The 25,286-nt window shown below is 32.9% G+C and overlaps 2 protein-coding genes across 2 annotated transcripts; one reads left to right on the top strand and one right to left on the bottom strand.

The window, feature by feature from the left end:
• Positions 1 to 637: 637 nt before the first annotated feature.
• On the bottom strand, positions 638 to 1,630 carry LOC112784924 (uncharacterized). The gene has a single exon (XM_025828291.3). It carries the CDS (start codon positions 1,336 to 1,338, stop codon positions 844 to 846), a length of 495 nt encoding a protein of 164 aa, XP_025684076.1. The 5' UTR covers positions 1,339 to 1,630; the 3' UTR covers positions 638 to 843.
• Positions 1,631 to 13,378: 11,748 nt separating this feature from the next.
• On the top strand, positions 13,379 to 14,155 carry LOC112784381 (uncharacterized). Its single transcript, XM_025827560.3, has one exon. It carries the CDS (start codon positions 13,504 to 13,506, stop codon positions 13,666 to 13,668), a length of 165 nt encoding a protein of 54 aa, XP_025683345.1. The 5' UTR covers positions 13,379 to 13,503; the 3' UTR covers positions 13,669 to 14,155.
• Positions 14,156 to 25,286: the final 11,131 nt, after the last annotated feature.

Genomic DNA, 25,286 nt, shown 5'->3' on the forward strand with positions numbered 1-25,286 from the left:
ATTTTTAGGTTCTTTTATTGTGTTTTTGTATTTGTCTAGTTTGTGATTAGTCTTCATGGCAATACTAAAAGAATTGATTCACAAACCAAAATTCCTTTCTCCAATTTTGAGTAATAGATAAGAGCCATCTTAAAACATTTTTGACATGTGATTAATTACAAAAGTACTATTTGTACACTAAGATTAGTCATTAAAATCAGCCATTATAAATATATGTGTTGTTTAGTTCATTTTTAATGTGTATTTTGTATTCTAACATTATTTTATACTAATAATTGATTTTGGTGATTGATTTTAGTGTACACGTAAAGAGTATGTGCATAGTATCCATAGTTTACGGTTAGGACTACTGAGGTATCTAATCTCATTCGCTCTCCTAGCTTTCATCTCTCAGTGTCAATATCGGTCCAATAGAATACTTTTGCTGTTGGTGTTTTTTCCGATCTCTACGCATTTCACCACTCCACCAAAAATTTCCTCTGCCGCTATCATACTCCAACTTAATAGTTTCCACCGCCTGTCCAGCGTTGAGCCCTGGAATTTGACTGTGAATTTAAAAAGCCACCTACGTCCAATCATTCATGACTTGACATTTACTTAAGACTAGTTGTCTACTTAGTTGCCCTCTAATTGAAGCTTTTCCCATATAATTGATTGATTTTTTATTCATAAAATATAAGATTCAACAAAGAACGAACACACCCAAAAAAAAACCATACTAGCTTAGCATTACATGCATGGTTAGTGAAGCAAACATGATACATAGACACTCATATGTAGATAAATTGCATATTTATTGTTTGACACGCCATCAAATATAAATAGCATAGTTAAAGTATAGCCTCATTCAGAATGAAGGTCACTCTTGGAACCTTCTTTCTCTTTCTTCTTGCCCTTCTTGCCATGCTTATTATTATGATGAGGAATAGGGTCAGTGAAATCTGAGATATCCAAATGCACACCAGGATCATTTGCATGGAAGCTACCGCCAAGCATCATAGAGTTGTTGATGGCTTGGAAGTTGCTGTTGACATAAGTGCTCAGTGGCTCTGCTTCAACACCATGATCACGATGATGTTGATGATGAGAAGAAGCAGCTTTTCCGGGTGACTTTTCGTCCAACTCACCTTTGAGGGTGGCTCCGTCGTTGGTTCCGGCGAGCGTGATGATTCTGACGCCGTGGTCGTCGTCGTCGTGGGTGGCAGAATGGTGGTGGTGGGTTGAACCTGATTTTTGGAAATCAGTTACACGGTTAGTGATGGCAGATACCATCTCCCTGATTTCTCTGTCAAGAGAAGATTGGTTTGGTGGCTTAGCTGCAGATTCTGATGAAGGCATTATTAATAGGTGAATCTACTATATAATAATGGTGTTTGAGTTCAATCTGAATGATGATGATGAGTGTGTTTATATATATAATAACACAATGCATGCAAGAGATAAGAAGAAGAGGAGAATAAATTAAAGTGGATGAAATAACTTGGATGTGAATAAAAGGATCTTCATTCCATTTAAAAGCTAAAGGGGATTGCTTGAAACTTGGGTTAGCTTCTTCAGTTCCTTCTTGTGTGATGATCACTTATAAAAGGAAAGAATCACAACTTAAAGAAGGACAATTGACATATGGAACAAGATGAAAACTTACGCCTATAGTTATTAAAGTTTATAGTTATTAAAGCTGATATAACTATTAAGTGATTTAACATATTTAATTAAATTATTATTTAATAATTTTTAACTATTATCTTTATAGGAAGACAATTGTAAGCGAATTTTCTATCAAGAGCCCAAATTAATTAACATAAACATTTTACTATTTGTATATGTCCCAATTGAATCTATTTGCTTTTGTAATGATCAGTGAAATGGGTTTTAAATTCTCATTTTGATGTTTGAGATTCACGCGATTATTCATATTGGTCTTCGAAATTCAAAATTACCTATACTGATCTTTCATATTCAAGTCTGTGCACCAATGTGGTCTCTCGACTCTTTCCGACGAAGACTAGACAAACGGAGTGTTGAGATGGCACCCTCCCTGCCATGTTGGATGATAAGTAAACGACGTAGTTTATCTTTGACGCCCAAACAAGTCAGAAACATCGTTCAAATAGACAACTCTTTTAAATAAGTCAGACTTTTAAGGCTCCACTACTAGTGTTGTCTATTTGGACATGTTTCTAATTTGTTTGGATACCAATAATAAACCACGTTGTTTACTCATCATCCAGCGTGGTAACGAGAGTGTCATCTCAACACTTCGTTTGCTTAGATATCGCCAAAAAAAATCGAAAGATTACATTGGTACCTGAACTTAAATCTAAAGGATCAATATAAGTGATTTTAAATTTCGAGTACCAAAATGGATAATTAGGTGAATTTCAAAGACTAAAATGAGAATTTAGTCGTAAAATGGGTGTTATAATGATTTGAGAAGAAAAAGAAAAGTGTGAAACACTGATAGAGAAGCTCTCTTGGGAGTTCCAAGGAAGGTGATGGAGTATACGGTGCATACATCTTCCCCAATATATGCATATCTGTTGGGTTTTTCTCTCCTTTGTGAGGCCCAAGCCCAACATTTTGGGGGTGTATTCTTTCACCCTAGTGTCACAACCCTAATTTAGTTTTTTGAGGTTTTTTGAGAGAGAGAGAATAGCCACCAAGTGAGAGAGAAGAGGGAAAAACAGAATTCCCATTTTTGCCCAAAGCAGTAAATTTCAAATGGCAGTTTCTCAGTTGTTCACCGTTGGATCGGCTTGAAATTTAAACTGCGTGTTCTTATCATCTTGTTCTTCATTCTGATCGGTGAAGATGTTGATTGGAGGTTTGCAGTAGGAGAAATTGGTTTCGCAAGAGAGAAATTAGGTTTCCCGGTTTTACACAGAGCAGCAATTTTGGAACGGCAGTTTCTCATTCTTTCACCGTTGGATCGACGTGAAATTTGGACTGTAGATTCTTCACATCTTGTTCTTCATTCTGAACGGTGAAGATTTTAATTGGAGGTCTGCAGAGGGAGAAATTGGCTTCGATATCAGCTCTGTTTTTTGGGTATATTTCATCTTCTTGCCTATTATTTGTGAGCTTTGGTGCTTTGATGTTTTGGCTGGTTATATGCACATTTTTGTGCTTTGTTTGAGACTCTCTTGTACCTCATTTGATTATAGTGGAGCTATTTCATTGGTCTGGACGACTCGTGGTTTTTACCTCTCACCTTGAGGGGGTTTTCCACGTTAAAATCTCGGTGTGTTCTTATTATTGCTTTACTTGCTATATTTGCTTGTTATAGTTGCTGCCATATTATGTTGTGAGTGCTTCCATATTGTTTTTGTGTTGGACATTTGTGTCGTTTCCGCTGCTAGGCTCTTTCATACTGGCATCAGAGCTTGTTGGTATTTTTCTGGGCTTGTGATTCTGTGAACAATGGAAGCTAATACTAATACTAGTAGGATGATCACTCTTAATGGTCCTAATTATGATTTGTGGAAGTCAAAAATGGAAGATTTGCTTTATGTCAAGAATTTTCATCAACCAGTTTTTGGTACAGAGAAGCCTAATGATAAATCTGATGATGATTGGACTTTGTTGCATAGACAAGTCTGTGGATATATTAGGCAGTGGGTTGACGATAATGTGTTGAACCATATTATTGGAGAGACACATGCTCGGACTCTTTGGATTAAACTTGAACAGTTGTATGCTCGAAAAACTGGGAATAACAAGATGTTTTTGATCAAGCAGTTGTTGGCTTTGAAGTATACAGATGGGACATCAATGACAGATCACTTGAATAATTTCCAAGGAATTATGAATCAGTTATCTTCCATGGGCATCAAGTTTGATGAAGAGGTTCAAGGATTGTTACTTCTTGGCTCCTTACCAGACTCGTGGGAAATTCTCAGAATGTCATTGTCCAATTCTGCTCCTGATGGTGTAATCTCTATGGATCTTGCCAAGAGTAGTGTTTTGAATGAAGAGATGAGAAGAAAGTCACAAGGTACATCGACTACACATTCAGATGTTCTTGTTTCTGAGTCTAGGGGGAGAAGCAAAAGTCGAGGTCCTAAAGGTAGAGATCAAAGCAGAAGCAAGTCTCGAGAAAAGTATAAGAATATTGAGTGTCATCATTGTGGTCAAAAGGGACATGTGAAGAGATTTTGTTGGCAGCTAAAGAAGGAGAAAGCCAAGGCAAGTAAAGACAAGAGCACAAATAAAGATGATGGTAACAAGGAAGACAAGGTTAATGTAACTCATGATGATTTTCTTGTTGTTGAGGAGTTTGAATCTGTTAACCTTGTTGATAATAGCACTAGTTGGGTGATTGATAGCGGTGCTTCTATTCATGTTACATCTAGGAGGGATTTGTTTACGTCCTATACTCCTGGTGATTTTGGTGATGTGAAAATGGCTCATCAAGGTATTGCAAAATGTGCCGGTGTTGGACAGGTTTGCTTGGAAACCTCCAACGGTACCAAGTTGACTTTGAAGCGTGTGAAGCATGTTCCAGATATTCGGTTGAACTTACTTTCTGTTGGTAAGTTGTGTGATGAAGACTTGGATAGCTCATTTTCTCGTGATAGCTGGAAGCTCACCAAGGGTTCCATGGTTGTTGCTAGAGGTACAAGACACTCTACTCTTTATTTAACTCAAGCAAAGATTGTGAAAGATGTTGTTAATGCTGCTGAGTTTGTTGATGAAACTGATTTATGGCATAAGAGATTATGTCATATGAGTGAGAAAGGCATGAATATGTTATCCAAGAGGAATCTTTTATCTGGTTGTAAGGTTGCTTTGCAAAAGTGCAATCATTGTTTTGCTGGAAAACAAAACAGGGTCTCTTTTAAGAGCCATCCACCTTCAAGGAAGCCGGAGATACTTGACTTGGTGCATTCTGATGTATGTGGGCCGATGAAGACAAGAACACTTGGAGGGTCTATCTATTTTGTAACCTTTATTGATGATTATTCTAGAAAATTATGGGTTTACACTTTGAAGACCAAAGATCAAGTTTTGAATGTGTTCAAGCAATTTCAAGCTTCTGTTGAAAGAGAAACTGGGAAGAAGTTGAAATGCATTCGTACTGACAATGGTGGTGAGTACTCAGGTCCATTTGATGCTTATTGTAAAGAGCATGGTATAAGACATCAGAAGACTCCTCCAAAGACTCCTCAGTTGAATGGCTTGGCTGAAAGGATGAATAGAACACTGGTTGAAAGAGTTAGGTGCTTGTTGTCACAATCTGGATTGGCAAAATCCTTTTGGGGTGAAGCTTTGAGCACTGTTGTTCATGTCTTGAACCGGACACCATGTGTTCCCTTGCAATTTGAAGTGCCAGAGAAGGTATGGTCAGGTAATGATGTTTCTTATGATCATTTAAGAGTCTTTGGATGTAAAGCTTTTGTTCATATTCCTAAAGATGAGAGATCTAAACTTGATGTAAAGACTAGGCAGTGTATTTTTATTGGCTATGGCATGGATGAGTTTGGTTACAGGTTTTATGATCCTGTTAACAAGAAGGTGATTCGAAGTAGAGATGTTGTCTTTGTTGAAGACCAAACATTGAAGGATGTTGATCATGCGGAGAAGCCAATGGTTCAGCCTAGTGATGATTTTTCTGAGCTGGATATTACTCCCTCTATGCCTATGGTAGAAGATGGTAGAGTTGAAGCTCAAAATAATGAGCATGATACAAGTGCAGGTGAAGATGGAACAGTTGATCCAATACTTGATGAAGTTGGTGATGATGATCAAGATGAAGAACCAGCTTTAGAAATTCCTGCAAATGCACTTAGAAGGTCTACAAGAGAGAGAAAGCCTTCGTCAAGGTATTCTCCACATGAGTTTGTTTTGTTGACTGATGGGGGAGAACCTGAATGCTTTGAAGAGGCTGTTGAAGATGAAAGCAAAGCTCAATGGCTTAAAGCTATGCAAGAAGAAATGAAGTCCTTGCTTGAGAATGATACCTATGAGTTGGTGAAGCTACCGAAGGGTATGCGAGTTTTGAAGAACAAATGGGTATTCAGAATCAAGAATGAAGAACACAATTCTATGCCTCGGTATAAGGCTAGATTGGTTGTTAGAGGTTTTAGCCAGAGAAAAGGTGTTGATTATGAGGAGATCTTTTCTCCTGTTGTGAGGATGTCATCCATTCGTGCTGTGCTTGGATTAGCAGCATCTCTTGATTTGGAGATTGAGCAAATGGATGTGAAGACAGCTTTTCTTCATGGTGATTTAGATAAGGAGATCTACATGGAGCAACCGGAGGGCTTTCTTGTTAAAGGAAAGGAAGATTTTGTGTGCAAGCTTAAGAAGAGTCTTTATGGGTTGAAGCAAGCTCCAAGACAGTGGTACAAGAAGTTTGAATCTGTTATGGGAAAGCATGGTTACCGTAAGACAACTTCAGATCATTGTGTATTTGTGCAAAAATTTTCTGATGATGATTTTATCATTCTTTTGCTTTATGTGGATGATATTTTGATTGTGGGCAAGAATGCTTTGAGGATTAATGAGTTGAAGAAACAGTTGAGCAGGTTCTTTGCTATGAAGGACTTGGGTCCTGCCAAACAGATTTTGGGCATGACTATTACTCGTTATAGAGATTCCAAGAAGCTTTATTTGTCACAGGAGAAGTACATAAAGAAGGTGCTTCAAAGGTTTGGCATGAATGATGCCAAATGTGTTGCTAGTTCTTTTGCTCCTCATTTTAAGTTGAGTACCAAGCAGTGTCCAACCACTGATGAGGAAAAACAAGCAATGGATGAAATTCCTTATGCCTCAGCTGTTGGAAGCTTGATGTATGCTATGGTGTGTACTAGACCAGACATTGCTCATGCGGTTGGTACAGTGAGTCGTTTTCTCTCTAATCCAGGTAAAGAACATTGGAATGCTGTTAAATGGATTATGAGATATCTCAAAGGTACAACTAACTTGAGTTTGAGTTTTGGTGGTGAGAAACCTTTGCTAGTTGGCTTTACTGATGCAGACATGGCAGGAGATATTGATTCTCGAAAGTCTACTTCAGGTTATTTGGTCAAGTTTGCAGGGGGAGCTATTTCATGGCAGTCAAGGCTACAAAAGTGTGTTGCACTTTCTACCACAGAGGCAGAGTTTATTGCAGCAACTGAAGCATGTAAAGAGTTGTTGTGGATGAAGAAGTTTCTTGCAGCACTTGGTTTCAAGCAAGATCGTTATGTGTTGTTGTGTGATAGCCAAAGTGCTATTCATCTTGCCAAGAATTCTACTTTTCATCCAAGATCTAAACACATTGATGTTAGGTATCACTGGATACGGGATGTGTTAGATTCAAAGTTGTTGGAACTTGAGAAAGTTCACACTGATGACAATGGTGCTGATATGATGACAAAAGCATTGTCAAGAGAAAAGTTTGAAACATGTTGTTTGATCGCCGGAATGGCGAAGGCCTCCACCTAGTCGAGAAGGGGGAGATTTGTTGGGTTTTTCTCTCCTTTGTGAGGCCCAAGCCCAACATTTTGGGGGTGTATTCTTTCACCCTAGTGTCACAACCCTAATTTAGTTTTTTGAGGTTTTTTGAGAGAGAGAGAATAGCCACCAAGTGAGAGAGAAGAGGGAAAAACAGAATTCCCATTTTTGCCCAAAGCAGTAAATTTCAAATGGCAGTTTCTCAGTTGTTCACCGTTGGATCGGCTTGAAATTTAAACTGCGTGTTCTTATCATCTTGTTCTTCATTCTGATCGGTGAAGATGTTGATTGGAGGTTTGCAGTAGGAGAAATTGGTTTCGCAAGAGAGAAATTAGGTTTCCCGGTTTTACACAGAGCAGCAATTTTGGAACGGCAGTTTCTCATTCTTTCACCGTTGGATCGACGTGAAATTTGGACTGTAGATTCTTCACATCTTGTTCTTCATTCTGAACGGTGAAGATTTTAATTGGAGGTCTGCAGAGGGAGAAATTGGCTTCGATATCAGCTCTGTTTTTTGGGTATATTTCATCTTCTTGCCTATTATTTGTGAGCTTTGGTGCTTTGATGTTTTGGCTGGTTATATGCACATTTTTGTGCTTTGTTTGAGACTCTCTTGTACCTCATTTGATTATAGTGGAGCTATTTCATTGGTCTGGACGACTCGTGGTTTTTACCTCTCACCTTGAGGGGGTTTTCCACGTTAAAATCTCGGTGTGTTCTTATTATTGCTTTACTTGCTATATTTGCTTGTTATAGTTGCTGCCATATTATGTTGTGAGTGCTTCCATATTGTTTTTGTGTTGGACATTTGTGTCGTTTCCGCTGCTAGGCTCTTTCATACCACCCTTCTATTGGGATATAATTGATTTTTTTGTTGTGACTATTCGATACAAATACAATATCTCTGATTCTCTGGTGTATTTTTTACTATTTGTATTTAAAAAAAAGTAATGGATAAGAAGTAAAAGAAAAAAAAATTTAACAATACAAAAATTTACTAATAAATGCAACCAAATTAATAGAATTATATAGTAGAATGAAGGAACATGCAAACAAACCACCGACACCCAAAAAAAAGTTCTCGTAGGGTAAAGATTTTGCATTAAAATAATTATCTTCGTAGTATTGAACAAGAAAAAATGAAAATAAAGATTTAACATATTTAAAAATTAACAAATTTGTAACATTTGACGAATTAGTGATTGATTTTTGTTTTCCAACGTTAAATTTCAATGCTATTGTTCTGGAATAAGAATAAGATATTGAGAATTTAGTTAAATAAAATTAGTCACTAGATTAATATAAAGATAACGGGTATAAAAAAAATGAAGAGTTAGTTATAATTCGAGAATCTGATAAATTATAATACTAAAACGTATACTCAAGACTATAAATATTTAACAGTTACTCAGAGATAGTATAATATAAAAAAAAAATGTTGAGATAAATAATATTTTTGCATTGTAATTATTTTAAGTTTATTACTAACTTAAACATCGAAATATTTTTATAAATAAATTATCTTGTGGAAACACGGTTTACATCAGATCTTAGAATCTCATAAATTCGTAATCAACCAAAGCTATGAACAGCTACATATATAAGCTTAAATGTTTTGTTGACTAATTATATATGTATAAAATTCATTTTAAAAAATATTAGATTAAATATCTTTGGTAGATATTTTGTAAGAAAGAATCCTTGCTGAGTTGCTGCATTATTATGGAGTCTACATCATCAGCATCCTATCATGGTAGTATACACAGTGAATTAATTACTATTATTCTCAGTTGACGAAGACGCTTGCGAATAGCGATAGGTTCGGTTTGTTTTGGAGTCAGTGATTACTGATTCGGGATTAATCTCTATACCTTCTATGCCCATAGTTTGGAATTTGCGGCGCATTTGGATTGGCCCCATTTTTTATATATTCCTTCTACTTCGTTTCCCATACATATCTTTTAAGAATACCAAATGCGTTATTCAATGGATAAAGATGTCTAAAATATTTTTTTTAAGATATTTTTTAGTAATTAAAATTTAATATATATAATTAATTAAATTGTATTATTTTTGTTAAAATTAATTTTGACAAATTGGTTTAACTAAAACAATAATGAATTAAATTTTAAATTAGTCTAAATTAATATTATTTTTTATAAAAAATTACTATAATATTTTTATTAAGAGTATTGTAATAATTTTTTATAAAAATAATATTAATTTAGATCAATTTAAAATTTGATTTATTATTTTTTCGGTTAAATTAATTTATATAATTTAATTTTGACAAAAATAATACAATTTAATCAATTATATATATTTAATTTTAATTATTAAAAAATATATTTAAAAAAATATATTTTAAACATCTTTATTTGAGTACCTATCTTATTCAATTAACTATTAATTTTAAATTATATTACACGAACTATATATAATATGTCCCGTATATTATAGTGTTATTTTTTATTTTTTTGTCACAGTTGTATTTTTATCCATAACACCTAAGCCAATAACTTTAATTAAAATGTACGAAATTATTTTTGTGTACAAATCATAATTTAATTAATTTAATCTCCTATCGAGTTCAAGACTGTTCAACCATGAAGCACAGGGACCACTTGGATGCAATTCATTATTATTTATATATTTTTTTGTTTCTCTTACAGAGAAGGATCTAGAGTCTAGACAAGCCTCACATGATGCGACACATCATGGATCAATGAAACTACTAGAACCAGCAGCAACATTGTCAATAATTACATCTGCAAACTATAGTTATCATAAAGATAATGCTCGCCAAAAAATAATTATAATATAAAAATATTATATAAAAAATTTTATTTTTTTGATAAACAAATAATATATATTTTTTTATTACTTATATTTTTTATCATCTATTATTTTATTGTATGTTTAAAATTATTAATATTTTTTTTAAAATTAATTTCAGTTTTTTTCGAATCAAATTTCTAACATCTCTCAATCACATTATTATCTATTAAAATACAATAATTTTCTGCAAAATATAAAAATTAAATTAAAAAATTTTTACAACTTCTACTATACATCTTATATTTTATATATAGATTATTAAAAAATAAAAAAATATAAAAAATAAACAAAAATTAAAAAATATTTTTTTAAAAAAAATTATTAACTCATCATATTAAAATAAATAAATAAGTATACATATGAATATTAAATAAAAATATTAAAATAATTAAAATCACGGCCTATTAGTACACATATGAGATAATTTTAAAAATACAATAAGACATATAGTTTAAAATTTGATAATATTAATTATAAAAATTTATTAATTATAAATATTATAGGTATGAAATTATAAATATTATGAATACAAATTATAGATGTTATTAACATGAAATTATGGATGTTATGTGTATGAATTTATAGATGTTATGTGTAAATTTATCAATTGAATAGATTAATTTAATATCTGTGTTAACTTTATATTTATAGATGCAATAACTAAAAAATGATATGTGTATGGATGTAATATCTAATAAACATGAATTTAATTTTTAGATGTTAGTTGTATGTAATTATGGATGTTATGTATATGTAAGTATGAATGTTATGTGTATGAACTTAGTTAGTATACAATATAATTATAAATGCACATAAAAGTACACAAAAAAAATTAAATCAATTTATTACCATACCTCATAAAAGCTAATGTGGTTTTTCATATTCTCGAGAATTGGTTGACTGACAACAACCTCGTCGGGTGAGTCCGTCTGTTGTTCAAATTCTTCATCAGCACTTTCTACCATAGGTACCGTATTAAGGACGAATTCAAATGCCATACTATTTGCAACGATAAACTCGACTTCTTGTAAAATTTCTTGACTTATACACTATTCTGCTTGCAATTGTATTATAGTCATAATTTTTTAATGATCATAATTAAATTAATGGAAGGTATATATTATAAAGAATCAAGTGCAAGTAAATGCCTTAACGGAAACAAAGAATTAATGATTTTTTTGTATTTTCATTGATTGATATTAAATGTCTTAAGAAAAACAAAGAATCAAGTGTAATTAACTCAATTAATGTATATTATCATTACCGTCCATTTTTATTATTATTAATATTTAATGTATTCTTAAATATAAAAATTAAATTATAAAAAGAATATTAAGTATTGATTACAAGAATATTTAATAGTAAAGAATATGATATTATAATTAATATCATTAATAAATATAATTAATAAGAATATAATAAATGGAATGATAAGAGAGTGAAATTAAAAAATAAAACTGTTATTAAATAATATAAATAAAATAAATTATAAAAACTTTTAACTAATTATGACTAAAAATTTTTTGTTACTAAACTTTTTCCATCATAAATAATAAATGTTGCAAGCAAATCATTCTCAACAATTGAAGTCTTGAAGATATATCTACGTTATGAAGTGGATAAAATAAAACTTAAAAATGTACCGATTGAGTTTGATTTTCTTCTACTTACAAACTTTGTCCGTTATTATTGGTTTATTTTTTATTCAATTATTACTCCAATTATGTTTAATGATGGATATAAATATAGTTAGGCAATTCATATGCTGATATGCATCATAATTGATGCAAACACGTGTAGTGCTGCTGCCTAAGTCACTACTCACTAATAAGATCCTGACACTTAATAATATACAGAAGTTGTCTGTTTCCATTTTCGTCTCTTATTTACAAAAGTAACATTTATCTTAAATAGTAAATACCATAATCTCTTGGGATTCTTATTACCAAAATCAAGCAAAATTGCTAATATATAATGTAATGCACACTCGCCAACTGGTGGTCCTAGCCAATAGCCATGATGATGAATCATGAATCGTGATAAACTAAAATACAAATAATCAATTCAGAATAATTTGAAAGATGATTAGCCGTCAACGTGGCACAACGCAGCTAACAGCAACATCACATCACTAAACAAAGGGGATTAAGTATTTCTAAATGATTGAAATACCAACAATGCTACCATGGTGTTTATTTACTTAATCAGTTTAAAATTTTTTAAAATTAATTGAGTTGTTTTTTTTTGGTTAGTTAGACAATTGATTTTTATATTTTTCTTTTATTTAATTAATTTAAATTTTTTTAAATTTTAAATTTAAATTTTTAAAATTAATTAAATTATTCATTTTTTGACTGATTAGACACTTAGTTCCTATATTTTTTTTTGAGATAATATACACGTAAAACAAAGTTATTGTTGTACCTTTTTTTCACATATTTGTATAACATTTGAAATGATAGTAACCAAGTAATATATTTTGTTAGCATATATATATATATATATCAATACAAGATTCTTGTAACTTTGTAACTTGACAAAGAAATTAAATGAATAAATTAAGTAATTTTAGTAATGTTAAGATTAGTTTTTTGTAAAATTATTTTACAAAAAAAAATACTAAAAAATATTAAAATTTATTATTTTTTACAATCATTTAATTATTAATTCAATTGTTTTAATCTAATTTTTTTAATTTAATAATTCAGTAACATATTTTATTTTATATTTTTAAATATTAATAACTAATTAAAAATAATAAATAATACATTTTAATAACCTCTAAACTTTTCTAAAATAAAAAAGAAAAAGGCTAATGAAAATGAACACATAGAAAGCAATTAATAAAGACATGGGGAGGGAAAATAAATATGATTGGAGGCGAGAGGATAAGATTTGCGGGAAAAAAGAGAAAAGACCATAATAGAGACAATACAACACAAGCACACTGAATCTACCTCAAACTGGAAACCGGCTACCATTACCTTCTTACGCTTTTTGTTTTTGTTTTTCCGGATAAGAGACACACAGAGAGAAAAGTTTGGCGCCGCTGTTATTGTGCCACTGGCCCATACCGGCTACACCGGTCAACCGGTCCAGCAGCTATATATTAAAATCCAGAGAGATATCGTTCATATCAAATCGTGACACAAGAGACGAGACGCGAGCGTGATTTTAATATCTTTGAATATTCCGGATTCGAAATCGACCCGACCCGAATTTAGAGAGATGATACTGGTGGCGATCGTCGCGGAGGTGCTGGAGGAGTATACGGCGTTGCTGGCTCGCGTGGTGGAGCAGGTGTTCCGTTCAGCGCCTGTTCCCCGGCGGGTTCGCTTTCTCATCCTCCATAGTCTTCCATTCACTTCTTCTCATCCGAGGACGGTTCACTGATTCAGTTCCCTCTTCCCTGCCTCTGCTTCTTCCGTTTTTCTCTTTTCTCTCTTTATTCTGTTTTTAGGTTAATTTTTTTTTGAGTGATGGAGATTCTCGATACATGTGTACTTTCATTGCCAAGCTTCTGTAAATTCTTTTATGTATACTCTGCTTCTACTGATTTCTCTCAGATTTTATGTTTTAGCTCTTTTTTGAATTCGAGATTACTTTAGCAACGAAGGACGAGTGTTGTTAATTCAAAATTAGTTTTAGATTAGCGTTAAATGATATATGCAGATTTTGATTCTACAGTTGTTTGAATCGAGTGGCGAGTTTCAAGTTTTTGGTTCACGGTGAGTGAGTCGTGACTCGGACAATGTAAGGGGAGTGGTGTTTGGACTCAGTAGTAGTGAGTAGGCGCGGCGGAGTGTGTAGAAACTTCTCTTTTGTTTCTCTATCAATTGATTATGATAAATGATAATCTTTTTTTATTTTTGTACATAAATCTTGTTATGATATGATATTATTTATTAATTATGTTTAGATAACCTTAACACCTTGGTTTGTCTTTAGTAATTTAATACTTGCTGAAGTAGATTCCGTGGGTTACTCCTTGAAACTATTTGCATTACTATTGTATTCTGTAGCTGTCAACCTTCCCAGTCGTGCTATCAAGAGCAGAAAACTTGCTTCAACATTCTACTTTAATTTAATCTTAACTTATCATATTTCTGCTAAATTAATGTAATGTAGTAAACAGAGAAAATACATTAGCAATTAGTTATACAAGTTTATTTCAGAGCTTTGCAAATAAAGTATTGAGTAGTTCTCCGGAAGCTTTCCATATGCACGATTTGGATACTTGGTTATTTATTTAGGTGTTTGGTGTTCCACATTGGAATTTAGATGGTTGAAAGAGAGAAAGTTAGTGTGGTAAAGTATAAACTTTCGTGAAATGTATGTGTTATGATCTTAATTTAAGAATAATTAATTTATTAATTTATTATTTTATTAATTTTTTTATTTTGGAGAATTTTGATCTTATCTTTAGCCAACAAAGAGCACATGTTAAAGTTATTCATTGAATTTTTTTTTATAAAAAATATATAATTTTAGTTTTTAAATTATTTATTATGTATTTATTAAAATAAAAGGTTCAACAATTTAAAAAGCAACTCACTAGTTGTGCTGTCGCCTCCATAATAAAAAAATTCAAAATCACTCATATTTGACTTGTATGTAAAGAATGAATTTGAATTCTCTAAATTTTAAATTTTCACTTTAGAGGATAACGTGTAATATTTTATATTTGAATAATTGTTTTCTTATTTTTTTTAGTTCCACCTATCAAATAAATAATGAGAGATCACATTTTATTTTTTAAAGTGAAATTCAAAATTTAAAGGATTTAAATTCGCAAAGAATAACCATCAATTTTGTGGGGTTGAACAAAGTAACGAAGGTTTCTCCCATGCCTTTGTAAATACGGCATATTAGAATTTTTAGTACTTAGAAAGACAAGAAACTTGGTGCTTAAAAGACAAGCAATTTATTCGTTTTTTTGTATTTTAGACTGCTTAAAGATAAGCTACGTTTCTGAGTGTGTTTGTGTCTATAAAGTGGTAAATTAGTATTTTTCTACACTATATAGTGAAAAAACATTTGATTTTTCATATCTGAGAGAGATGTTTTGACTTACTGCTACATTCTTATGTTTGTTGTTCTATTTATGCTCTCATGACCGAAAATATCGTATTATTGGATTTTCAAATGAACCAGCAAAGTCAGTTCAAGTAGTGGTAATCAAAAGCCTGCTTTGCATTCAATTCTAGTATGCTGTTCTTGAATTTTGGTTATAATTTTGTTGACGAGTTGCCCTGTGGTGCTTGATAATTTTGTTTTTTTGTTTTGTTTAAGAAACCATGCTCTTGATGGGCCAATACAATTGGGGAAAAAGATATTCTATCAAATTTAAAAAGCATCCTAAATCAACCTAGTGAGTAAATACTCATAGTTGTCCCTGAGATTCACGCAAATACCCATAGTAATTCCTAAGATTCCGATTTTTCCATTGTAGTCTTCCAGATAGAGCTCCGAGCACTCAAACTGGTCTCTGGCCATATTTCAAGTGATGAGTCATCACCGGAGCTAACGTGGCCTCGGATTGCCACGTGAGAGGGGTCCAAAACGTCGTCGTTTTGGTTTGGCGTCCTTCATAGCCAAAAACGACGCCGTTTAGATGTTGCTAAAACAGTTTTTTCTCCCAACACAAACGTTTCACTTCACTCGTCTGTTCTTCTTCCACCCTCTGACTTCTTCTTTATCTCCCCATCAATGGCGTAGCCATAGGGTTGTATTCGCTGGCAAGAAAAATTTGAGAGAAGAAGTAATTCGACCAGAAGTTGTTATCGTTCTTCCCCTCCTTCACGAGAAGAATGAGGTTCTGACTTTGTGATCGGACTCAAGGTAACCTTCCCCTTTTTTTTACTTTGCATTTTGAATACAGTGTTGATTGATGATATGCAAGTTGTTAGTGTAGTTGAGGTTCTGTTATGTGTCCACCAAATCTGAATCTTATCTTTTATTGGGTTTCATAATCACAAGTGTTCTACTTCATAAACCGATTTTGGGAATATTGTTCCAATTATAGCACGTTTCTTTTTTTTTTCTTTCAGTTATTTGTGCTTTATTTTGTAAAATTAACCCTCTCTGTAGTTATTCCTGGAGATTAAGAATATGCTTCTTCCTTAATAGAAGAACTTGAAATTCCTAATTTAATAAAAAAAAATGTGCTTTTGTGATTGGGGATTTCAATGTCATGTGCATATGAAGAATCAAGAATGTATTATATTTTTGTGTCACTTTTGTGAATAGAAAATTAGAAATCATAGTTAGCTTAGATAAGATTGCTAATCACATATTTCTTCAAATGTTGTTTTGCTGAATTCATAATTTAGGGTCTTCAATTTTTCATAGTGTTGGTGATTTAATCAAGAAAGTAGCTTAGAAATTTTAGAGAGATTAAAGATGAGAAAGGTTCTGTTTTTCGGCATCTCTTGTAGAATATAATGCTAGAACTCATGCTGAGAAGATATTGGTATCCAAAAACAAGAAACTGAAAATGGAAAGAGATGAAGTAGTTAAAATTAAGATCATCCCTCCACCTGACTGTGGGAAGAAAATCTATGAAATTGATCCACTTTTTCTCACTCACTGCGACCATCTTGATTTCCGGTAACCTCACTTTTAAGCTTCATTTCCTTAAAGTATTTGTGGAACAACTATCCGAGTTGTTAGATCATGTAAATTTTTTAAATTACAGTTTCGGACGATACTTGAGATTGCGAGAGGATATCGACAAGCATGAAGGTGGCCTAGATCCATTTTCTCGCGGCCATGAAAATTTGGCTTTAGGTAAAGGTATCTAACTTCTTGCTCAGAAAGCTGTTATGAACTTATCTACAGTTTATTAATACCAACTTATTTATCAATATTACTGCTATTTTTTTGCAGTGTCACAGGAATTACTTATAGAGAATGGGCACCAGAAGCTAAGGTATATATGCTTTCATATTATATTCTTAACTCTTATTATTAAAATTGGTTTCTTTTCTTATGCTCAAATTCAATTTAAGGGGTTGTATTATTAAAAAATCTGTTTTAGATGTTCATCTAAAGTTCAACAAAAATCTTGTTTTCGATGTAGAAATATAGCTTGACATGTGTCTTAAAAATGATTGGATATTTTCTCAGTCAGCAGCATTAATTGGAGACTTCAACAATTGGAATCCAAATGCCGCTGTAATGACTCCAGTATGTTTCGGTTAATGTATGCAAATGATTGTGCTAGTTGGAGCACGTAATCATCTTCGGTTAATATATCCAAATTGAATGAATTTGGTGTGTGGGACATCTTCTTTCCAAACAATGCAGATGGTTCGCCACCAATTCCTCATCGCGAAAAAATGAACAGGAAGAAGTGTATGAAAGAAGAAGGAGAAGAGATGAACAAGACGAAGAGATGAAGTGTCTGAAAATTTGGGAATTTAGGGTTACACATAATAGGAGGGACCAATCTGGGTACAATTTAAAAATTAGCCAGCTCAGCTAGTCGTTGGGACCCCTCCAGCGTGGCAAATCGAGTCCACGTCAGCGTTCCGGTGATGAGTCATCACCAGAAATATACCCAGGGACCAGTTTGAGTGCTCGGAGCTCTATCTGGAGGACTACAATGAAAAAATTGGGATCTTAGGGATTACTATGGGTATTTACGTGAATCTCAGGGATAACTATGGGTATTTACTCTAAGCTAGCTCTCATCCTAATTACCTTAAGTTAGCGTCACTCAAGTTATCAACAGAAACATTTTACTATTTGTCTATGTCCCAATTGAGTCTATTTGCTTCTGTAATGATCAATGAAATGGGTGTTCCAATGATTTCATTGACAAGAAAAAGAAAAGTGTGAAATAATGTTATAGGTTATGATGCATGGATACTGACACGAACACGGGATACGACACACCACGGGACATGCCAACACAGATTTTAAAATGTTATAAAATACAGGGACACGTATACATATAAAATATAAATTAATTTTTTAAATATTTTTGTTGAGTCAAGAATATAAATAAATTAAATAATGATGACAAACAGAAACATTTTACTATTTGTCTATGTCCCAATTGAGTCTATTTGCTTCTGTAATGATCAATGAAATGGGTGTTCCAATGATTTCATTGACAATAAAAAGAAAAGTGTGAAATAATGTTATAAGTTATGATGCATAGATACTGACACGGATACGGGATATGACACACCACGAGACATGCCAATACAAATTTTAAAATATTATAAAACACAGGGACATGCATACATATAAAATATAAATTAATTTTTAAAATATTTTTGTTGAGTCAAGAATATAAATAAATTAAATAATGATGACAAATATTATTTTATTGGGTTAAATATTCAATTGATTTTGATTAATTAAGTTAGTGATGCAGGCCCAAATGCAGCAGCCCAACAAATTAGAACAAAGAAATAAAGGTTGTGAAAAAATTGTTGATCCACAAATAAAGAAACCAAAATGGCTGAACTGAAAATTAGTCCGAGAGAGAGAGAGAGAGAGAGAGAGAGAGAGAGAGAGAGAGAGAGAGAGAGAGAGAGAGAGAGAGAGAGAGAGAGAGAGAGAGGTTAAATATAAAACGCATGTTAAGCTAAGTTAGAGATTAAAGGTAAATAACTTCCTTTTGCATGCAAGTTGATTTCTTCACTTCTTCTCCTACTCTCTGCAACACCATTTTGGGAAATTAAAAAAAATAATGGTTGAACATTCCTGCTGTATATCAATGGTCAATAATATTTCTTGGGGGCAAAGTACAAATCTTATGTTTTGGATTTTGATAAGCTCGTTGAAAAAGTTGATTAGTGATACTGCTGTGTCTACTACGGTGATAAGATCAGTTTCAAAATCCCTAATCTTCAGGGTTGATTGAAGAAAAAGAAGGTATGATCTCTGAAATCTCAAAGTCCAAGAAGTTGACTCTAAAGGAACTCAAGCCATGACCTAGAATAAGGTACAAAAGGAAAAATGATTCTAGTAAGACAGCAAGGAGAGAGAACCCGAATAGAGAGCTGTGTGTGAAACCTCACTACTGAATTTGAAGTCTTGAAGCATTGCACCTACACTAAAGGGAGCACTCCGCTAAGATGAAAAATGAAGTTTTGAGTTCTGTTGTTGGATTCGGTTTCATAGTGTTTAAGCTGTTATGCATCAATCTCCTTCATGTTTTACTATTTTGTATTTCAGTTTTAATGTATATCTTTCTGTATCTTCTTTGAGAGGTAAAAGGATGAGAAAGAGACATTAAAAAAAGCCTAAGAGTGAAAAAGGCTGAGTGAAACACTTGAGAGAAAAATCGAGAGCGATTTCATATTTTTTTTTGCTGTATTTTCTGTCTTGTATCAAGTACCTGTGAGGTGTCCTTTACTAAGTTGGGTAAGCACTTAGTGTGAAGAGTTTAAGTATTAGCATAACTAAGTCAAGTTTAGGAAGAAACTTGTGTGTCCAGATAGGATTATGTGAATCCTAGGAAATTGGTGTATGTAATACTTTAACTATAGTAAAAATTCTACCACAGTTGTGGTGGAGATTGGATGTAGGTTGCATTGCACAAGGCAACTGAACCAGGATACATGAATATGTTAACTTCTTCCTTTCTTTTGCTGTTCTGTTTTCTGAAATTTATGAGACAAAAAGAAATTGTCTCTTAAATTTTTTGCTTCACAGTTCAAAAAGAAATCAAGTTTGAAGTTTGGTATTAAAGACTTAATCTATAAAGTAAAAGAAAGTCATAGATTCAACCCCCCTTCTCTAAACTTTATGTAACCTTCAATTGGTATCAAGAGCCAAGGTCTCAAGAATCAAGCCTAACAACTTAGAACAAAGATCCAATGGTAAACAAGTTAGGCACAACCATAGTAGCCTACACTCTAACACAAGGTGAGTTAAATAACAGACCTCCCTTCTTCAATGGGAAGAACTATGCCTACTGAAAAGAAAGGATGCAAATCTTCATTCAATCCATCGACTACAACATATGGAAGATTATTGTGAGCGGCCCTAAAATTCCAATAAAGACAAGTACTAATGGAGTGGTGACTCCAAAAGAGGAAACTGAATGGAATGACGATGGCAAGAATAAAGTGGAGCTGAATGCTAAAGCCATTAACTTGCTACACTGTGCTATCAGTTTTGAGGAGTACTGAAAAGTGTCTAGATGCAAGACAGCCAAAGAAATTTGGGAGAAACTCCAGGTTACACATGAAGGTACCAAACAAGTCAAAGAAACAAGGATTGATATGTTGCGAGTATGAGATATTTATCATGAAAGATGGAGAAAGCATTGATGAAATATTTGAGAGATTCTCAATCATTATCAACAGCCTTGATGCTATGGGCTTAACACACACTGAACAAACTCTAGTAAGAAAAGTTCTTAGATGCCTCACAAAAGAATGGGAAACAAAATTTATTGTCCTAATCGAGAGTAAAAACCTAAGTCCTATAACCTATGATGAGCTAAGAGGAAAACTTCTTGCTTATGAAACTACACACACAAGCCAAGACTCAAAGAAAAAGGGAATAACCCTTAAATCAAAAGTCGAACCAAAAGAAAGTGAATCTAGTGACAATTTTTCAGATGACGAACTTGTGTTTTTTGCTAAGAGACTTAGAAGGCTAATGAGGAACAAAGGCAAATACAAGGGCTCAAGCTCAAAAGAGTACAAAAAAGATTTGAGCAAAATGATTTTCCATAACTGCAAGGAGGCTGGACACCTCAAATACAACTGTCCAAAACTCAAGAAGGAGGACAAAGGGAAGAAAGAAAAGAAGAAAGTGCTCATGGTATCTTGAGAACGATTCGGATGAGGAAGAAGACTTTGAATATGAAGCTCAAGTCTGTTTTATGGCTGGTGAAGATCAACTGGATGAGGTAAATTACTATGACCTGTCAATAGATGATTTACATGTTATTATTGATGATCTCACTCTCAATTTTGAAAAATTGCTAAACAAATACAACAAATGCAAATCAGAAAAAAAATATTGAAAGCTGAAAATAATTTTTTGAAAGAAAATGTGAAGAAAATCGAATGTGCTTTGGATATTATTGAAGAAAATAGATTTCTGAAATCTGAACTTGAGAAACTTAAAGGAAAGCACATTGTGGATCCCTTTCCAGAGCTTGTTGCTGAAAATGAAAGATTAAATGAAATAATTAAAAGACTGAACAGTAATTTATTAAAATTTGCTCATAGTTCTAATAACTTGGACAAATTACTTGCAAATCAAAGACCATTAAAAATTTTGGTTTGAGATATGTGACAAAAGAGGATGCAGTTTTTAAAAAACCTTTTACAAAATTCATTACTTCTTCATCGAAAACAAAAACCTTTTTTTGACAAAACTGGGCCTGAATACTTCCCCAACAATGATGCTTCTTTTGAACAGTCATATTTTAATGAAGGTGCATCATCTTCTAAAACCAAACCGATTCTAAACAAACTGGGTCTGGGCTACTTAAATAATGATGAGGGTTCTTTCAAAAAACCATAGTTTCACAAAAGAACATCTCATTCAAGAAGTCCATTGCTTTCAAAAATTTTGGTTTGAGTGCATTTGCAACAAGAGATGCTAATAATAAGAATATTTTTATCAAAAGAAATGCATCTTTTTCAAAACTAAAACACCTCACTCTTTTGATTATTTCCAGCATCAAAACTTAAAATCAATTTCAGCGACATGTATCAGAAAATCATTGTTTTATTTGTAACAAAATTGGTCACTCTCACTTACAATGCTTTATTGAAAAAAGAAGAGTAGGGAGCTAAACTTATAATGTTATTTGTGATTTTAATGCACTTGCCCAACCAAGGTGGATTAACTTCAAAGGATCCAAATTAATTTGGATACCTAAAGTTACTTGAGATTGTATACAGATTTGTCTAGCATCCCAAAAAAAAAAAAGACATGTAGTACTTAGATAGTGGATGTTCTAGGCACATGACGGAAAGGTTAACATTCTTCATCAAACTCAACAAATATGATGGAGGGTTTGTGACCTTTGGAGATGATGGTAAGGACAAAATTATAGCAGTTAGAAAAGTAGGTAAAAATAATTCTACCTTCATTGATGATGTCTTTTTGGTTAATGGATTGAGACATAACTTGTTGAGTATCATTCAGTTGTGTGATTTAAGTTATTTAGTGATATTCAAAAGATTAGAATGCCGAGTGGTGAGTGAAAAGTCTAATGAGGTACTGTTTGTTGCTAATTGGTGTGATAATGTGTATGACCTCAATCTTGATGAGATAAATGATCAAAATGTAGCTTGCTTTCACTCCACAGAATCTGAAAAATAGCTATAGCACAAAAGATTGGGTCATGCAAGCATGTTCCAAATAAACAAGCTAGTCAAGAAGGGATTAGTAAGAGGTCTTCTTTTGATAAAATTTGACAAAGATATCATGTGTGATACTTGTCAAATGGACAAACAAAGAATTCATTTAAATCAAAGGAAGACATCTCTACTAAAAGACCACTTGAAATGCTACATATTGATCTATTTGGTCCAACAAGAACTCAAAGCTTTGGTGGTAAACATTATGGTTTGGTGATTATGGACGACTACACAAGATTTGGTTGGGTTCTGTTTCTTGCACATAAAAATGATGCCTTCTCAACTTTTGAGGTTTTTAGCAAGAAAATTCAAAATAAAAAAGATTTAAATATTGCTTCCATTAGAAGTGATCATGGTAAAGAATTTGAAAATCAATCATTTGAATCCTTTTGCAAGGAATTTAGAATATCACAAAACTTTTCTTACCCAAGAATACTACAACAAAATGGTATTATTGAAAGAAGAAATAGAAGCATTCAAGAAATGGCAAGCGATATGCTTTGCGAAAGTGATGTTCCAAAGTTTCTTTGGGTTGAAGCTGTCAATACGGCTTGTCATATTCTAAATAGAACAATCATAAGAAAATTTTTGAAGAAAACACCTTATGAACTTTGGAAAGGTCACCCACCAAATCTGAATTACTTATATATCTTTGGATGCAAATGTTTTGTTTTGAATAACAAGAAAAACTTAGAAAAATTTGATCCAAAGACATATGAGTGTTTGTTTGTATGATATTCCACTACTAGCAAAGCTTATAAAGTTTACCATCAAGATGCTAGAATCATTGAGGAGTCCATAGATGTTACCCTTTGTGACACTAACTTGGTTCAAAGTTTCTTAGAAGATTGTGATACAGGAACTCAAGTTGAAGGCAACAATGGAGAAGATCAAAATCAAGAAAAAGAAATGTCTGAACAACTTGAACCTGAAATTGCTTCTGTAGGAGATTCAGTAGGAAACAATTCTATTTTGTCTCCTAAATCAAGTGAAATCCATAGAAATGCAAGTTCCATGGATCCCTCAGTAACCGAATCTGTTCCTAAACCCACTAGCTCCCGTGAGTGAAGATTTTTGAAGAATTATCCATAGAAATTTGTCATTGAGGACGTCTCTTAAGGTGTCAAAACTCGATCCTCCTCTAGAAAAGCAAATGAAGAATCAAACCTAGCTTTTCTTTCTCAAATGGAGCCACAAAACATCAAGGAAGCACTTGTTGACCCCTCTTGGGTTAAGGCTTTAGAGGAAGAGTTTTGTAAATTTGAAAAGAATCAAGTTTAGACACTTGTTCCAAAGTCAAATAGAAAGAAAGTGATAGGCACCAAGTGGATCTTCAGGAACAAGTTGGATGAAAATGGAAGCATAGCTAGAAACAAAGCAAGATTATTGGTGGCACAAGGATATGATCAAGAGGAAGGAATAGATTTTGATGAATCCTTTTCCCCTGTTGTCCGAATGGAAGCCATAAGACTTCTCCTAGCTTATGCTGCTTTTTGTGATTTTAAACTGTTTCAAATGGATGTGAAATGTGCATTTTTGAATGGTGTAATAGATAGAGAAGTGTATGTAACTCAGCCACCTAGTTTTGAAAATAAGAAACTTCCTAATCATGTTTTTAAACTTTCAAATGCTCTTTATGGCTTAAGACAAGCTCCTAGAGTTTGGTCTGAAAGACTTAGTTCTTTCCTCTTGAAAAACGATTTTCAAAGAGGCACCACAGACACTACTCTATTTATTGAAAAAATCTAATAATTTTTTCATACTAGTCTAAATTTATGTTGATGACATTATTTTTGGATCAGCTAATGAAACTCTTTGTGCTGAATTTGGAAAACTTATGACAAGTGAATTTGACATTAGTATGATGGGTGAACTTAATTTCTTCCTTAATCTTCAAATCAAGCAAACTAGAAATGAAATTTTTATTCATCAAGAGAAGTATGCCAAGGAACAAGTTAAGAAATTTGGTATGAAAAATGCTAAACCCATGGGAACACCCATGTACCTAACTCAAAGTTAGAAAAGGGTAAAATTGAGAAAGATGTTGATGAGACTAGGTATAGAGGAATGATTGGTTCTCTCATGTACCTAATATCCTCTAGACATGATATAGTACAAAGTATTGAAATTTGTTCCAGATTCCAATCACAACCTAAAGAGTCACATCTTTTTGCAGTTAAAAAGATTATTAGATATGTTCATGGCACATCCAATTTTGGTTTATGGTATTCTAAGTCTAACGAGTTTTCTGTAGTTGGTTATTGTGATGCAAACTTTGGCGGAGATAGAGTTGATAGAAGAAGTACTTCAGACATATGTTGTTTTCTTGGAAGGTCTTTGAATGTCTGGTCTAGTAAGAAGCAGTCTATAGTGGCTTTATCCACTGCTGAGGCTAATTATATTGATGCCTCCTCTTGTTGTTCTCAGTTTCTTTGATTGAAAACTCAACTTGTTGATTATAAATTAAATGCTGATAACATTCCCTTGTTGTGTGACAACATGAGTGCTATAAATATTTCCAAAAATTTAGTGTTGCACTCAAGAACTAAACATATTGAAGTGAGATTTCACTCAAGAAGAGAACATGTTCAAAAGGGGAATATTAGCATTCAATTTGTTAAATCAGAGGATCAATTAGCTAATATTTTTACCAAACCTCTAGCT

This window comes from Arachis hypogaea, chromosome 20 (genome assembly GCF_003086295.3).
Source record: "Arachis hypogaea cultivar Tifrunner chromosome 20, arahy.Tifrunner.gnm2.J5K5, whole genome shotgun sequence".
Taxonomy (NCBI): Eukaryota; Viridiplantae; Streptophyta; class Magnoliopsida; order Fabales; family Fabaceae; genus Arachis; species Arachis hypogaea.

Coding starts and splice junctions, on each gene's coding strand:
- LOC112784924 (XM_025828291.3), bottom strand. CDS start 1,338: ATGCCTTCATCAGAATCTGCAGCTAAGCCACCAAACCAATCTTCTCTT.
- LOC112784381 (XM_025827560.3), top strand. CDS start 13,504: ATGATACTGGTGGCGATCGTCGCGGAGGTGCTGGAGGAGTATACGGCG.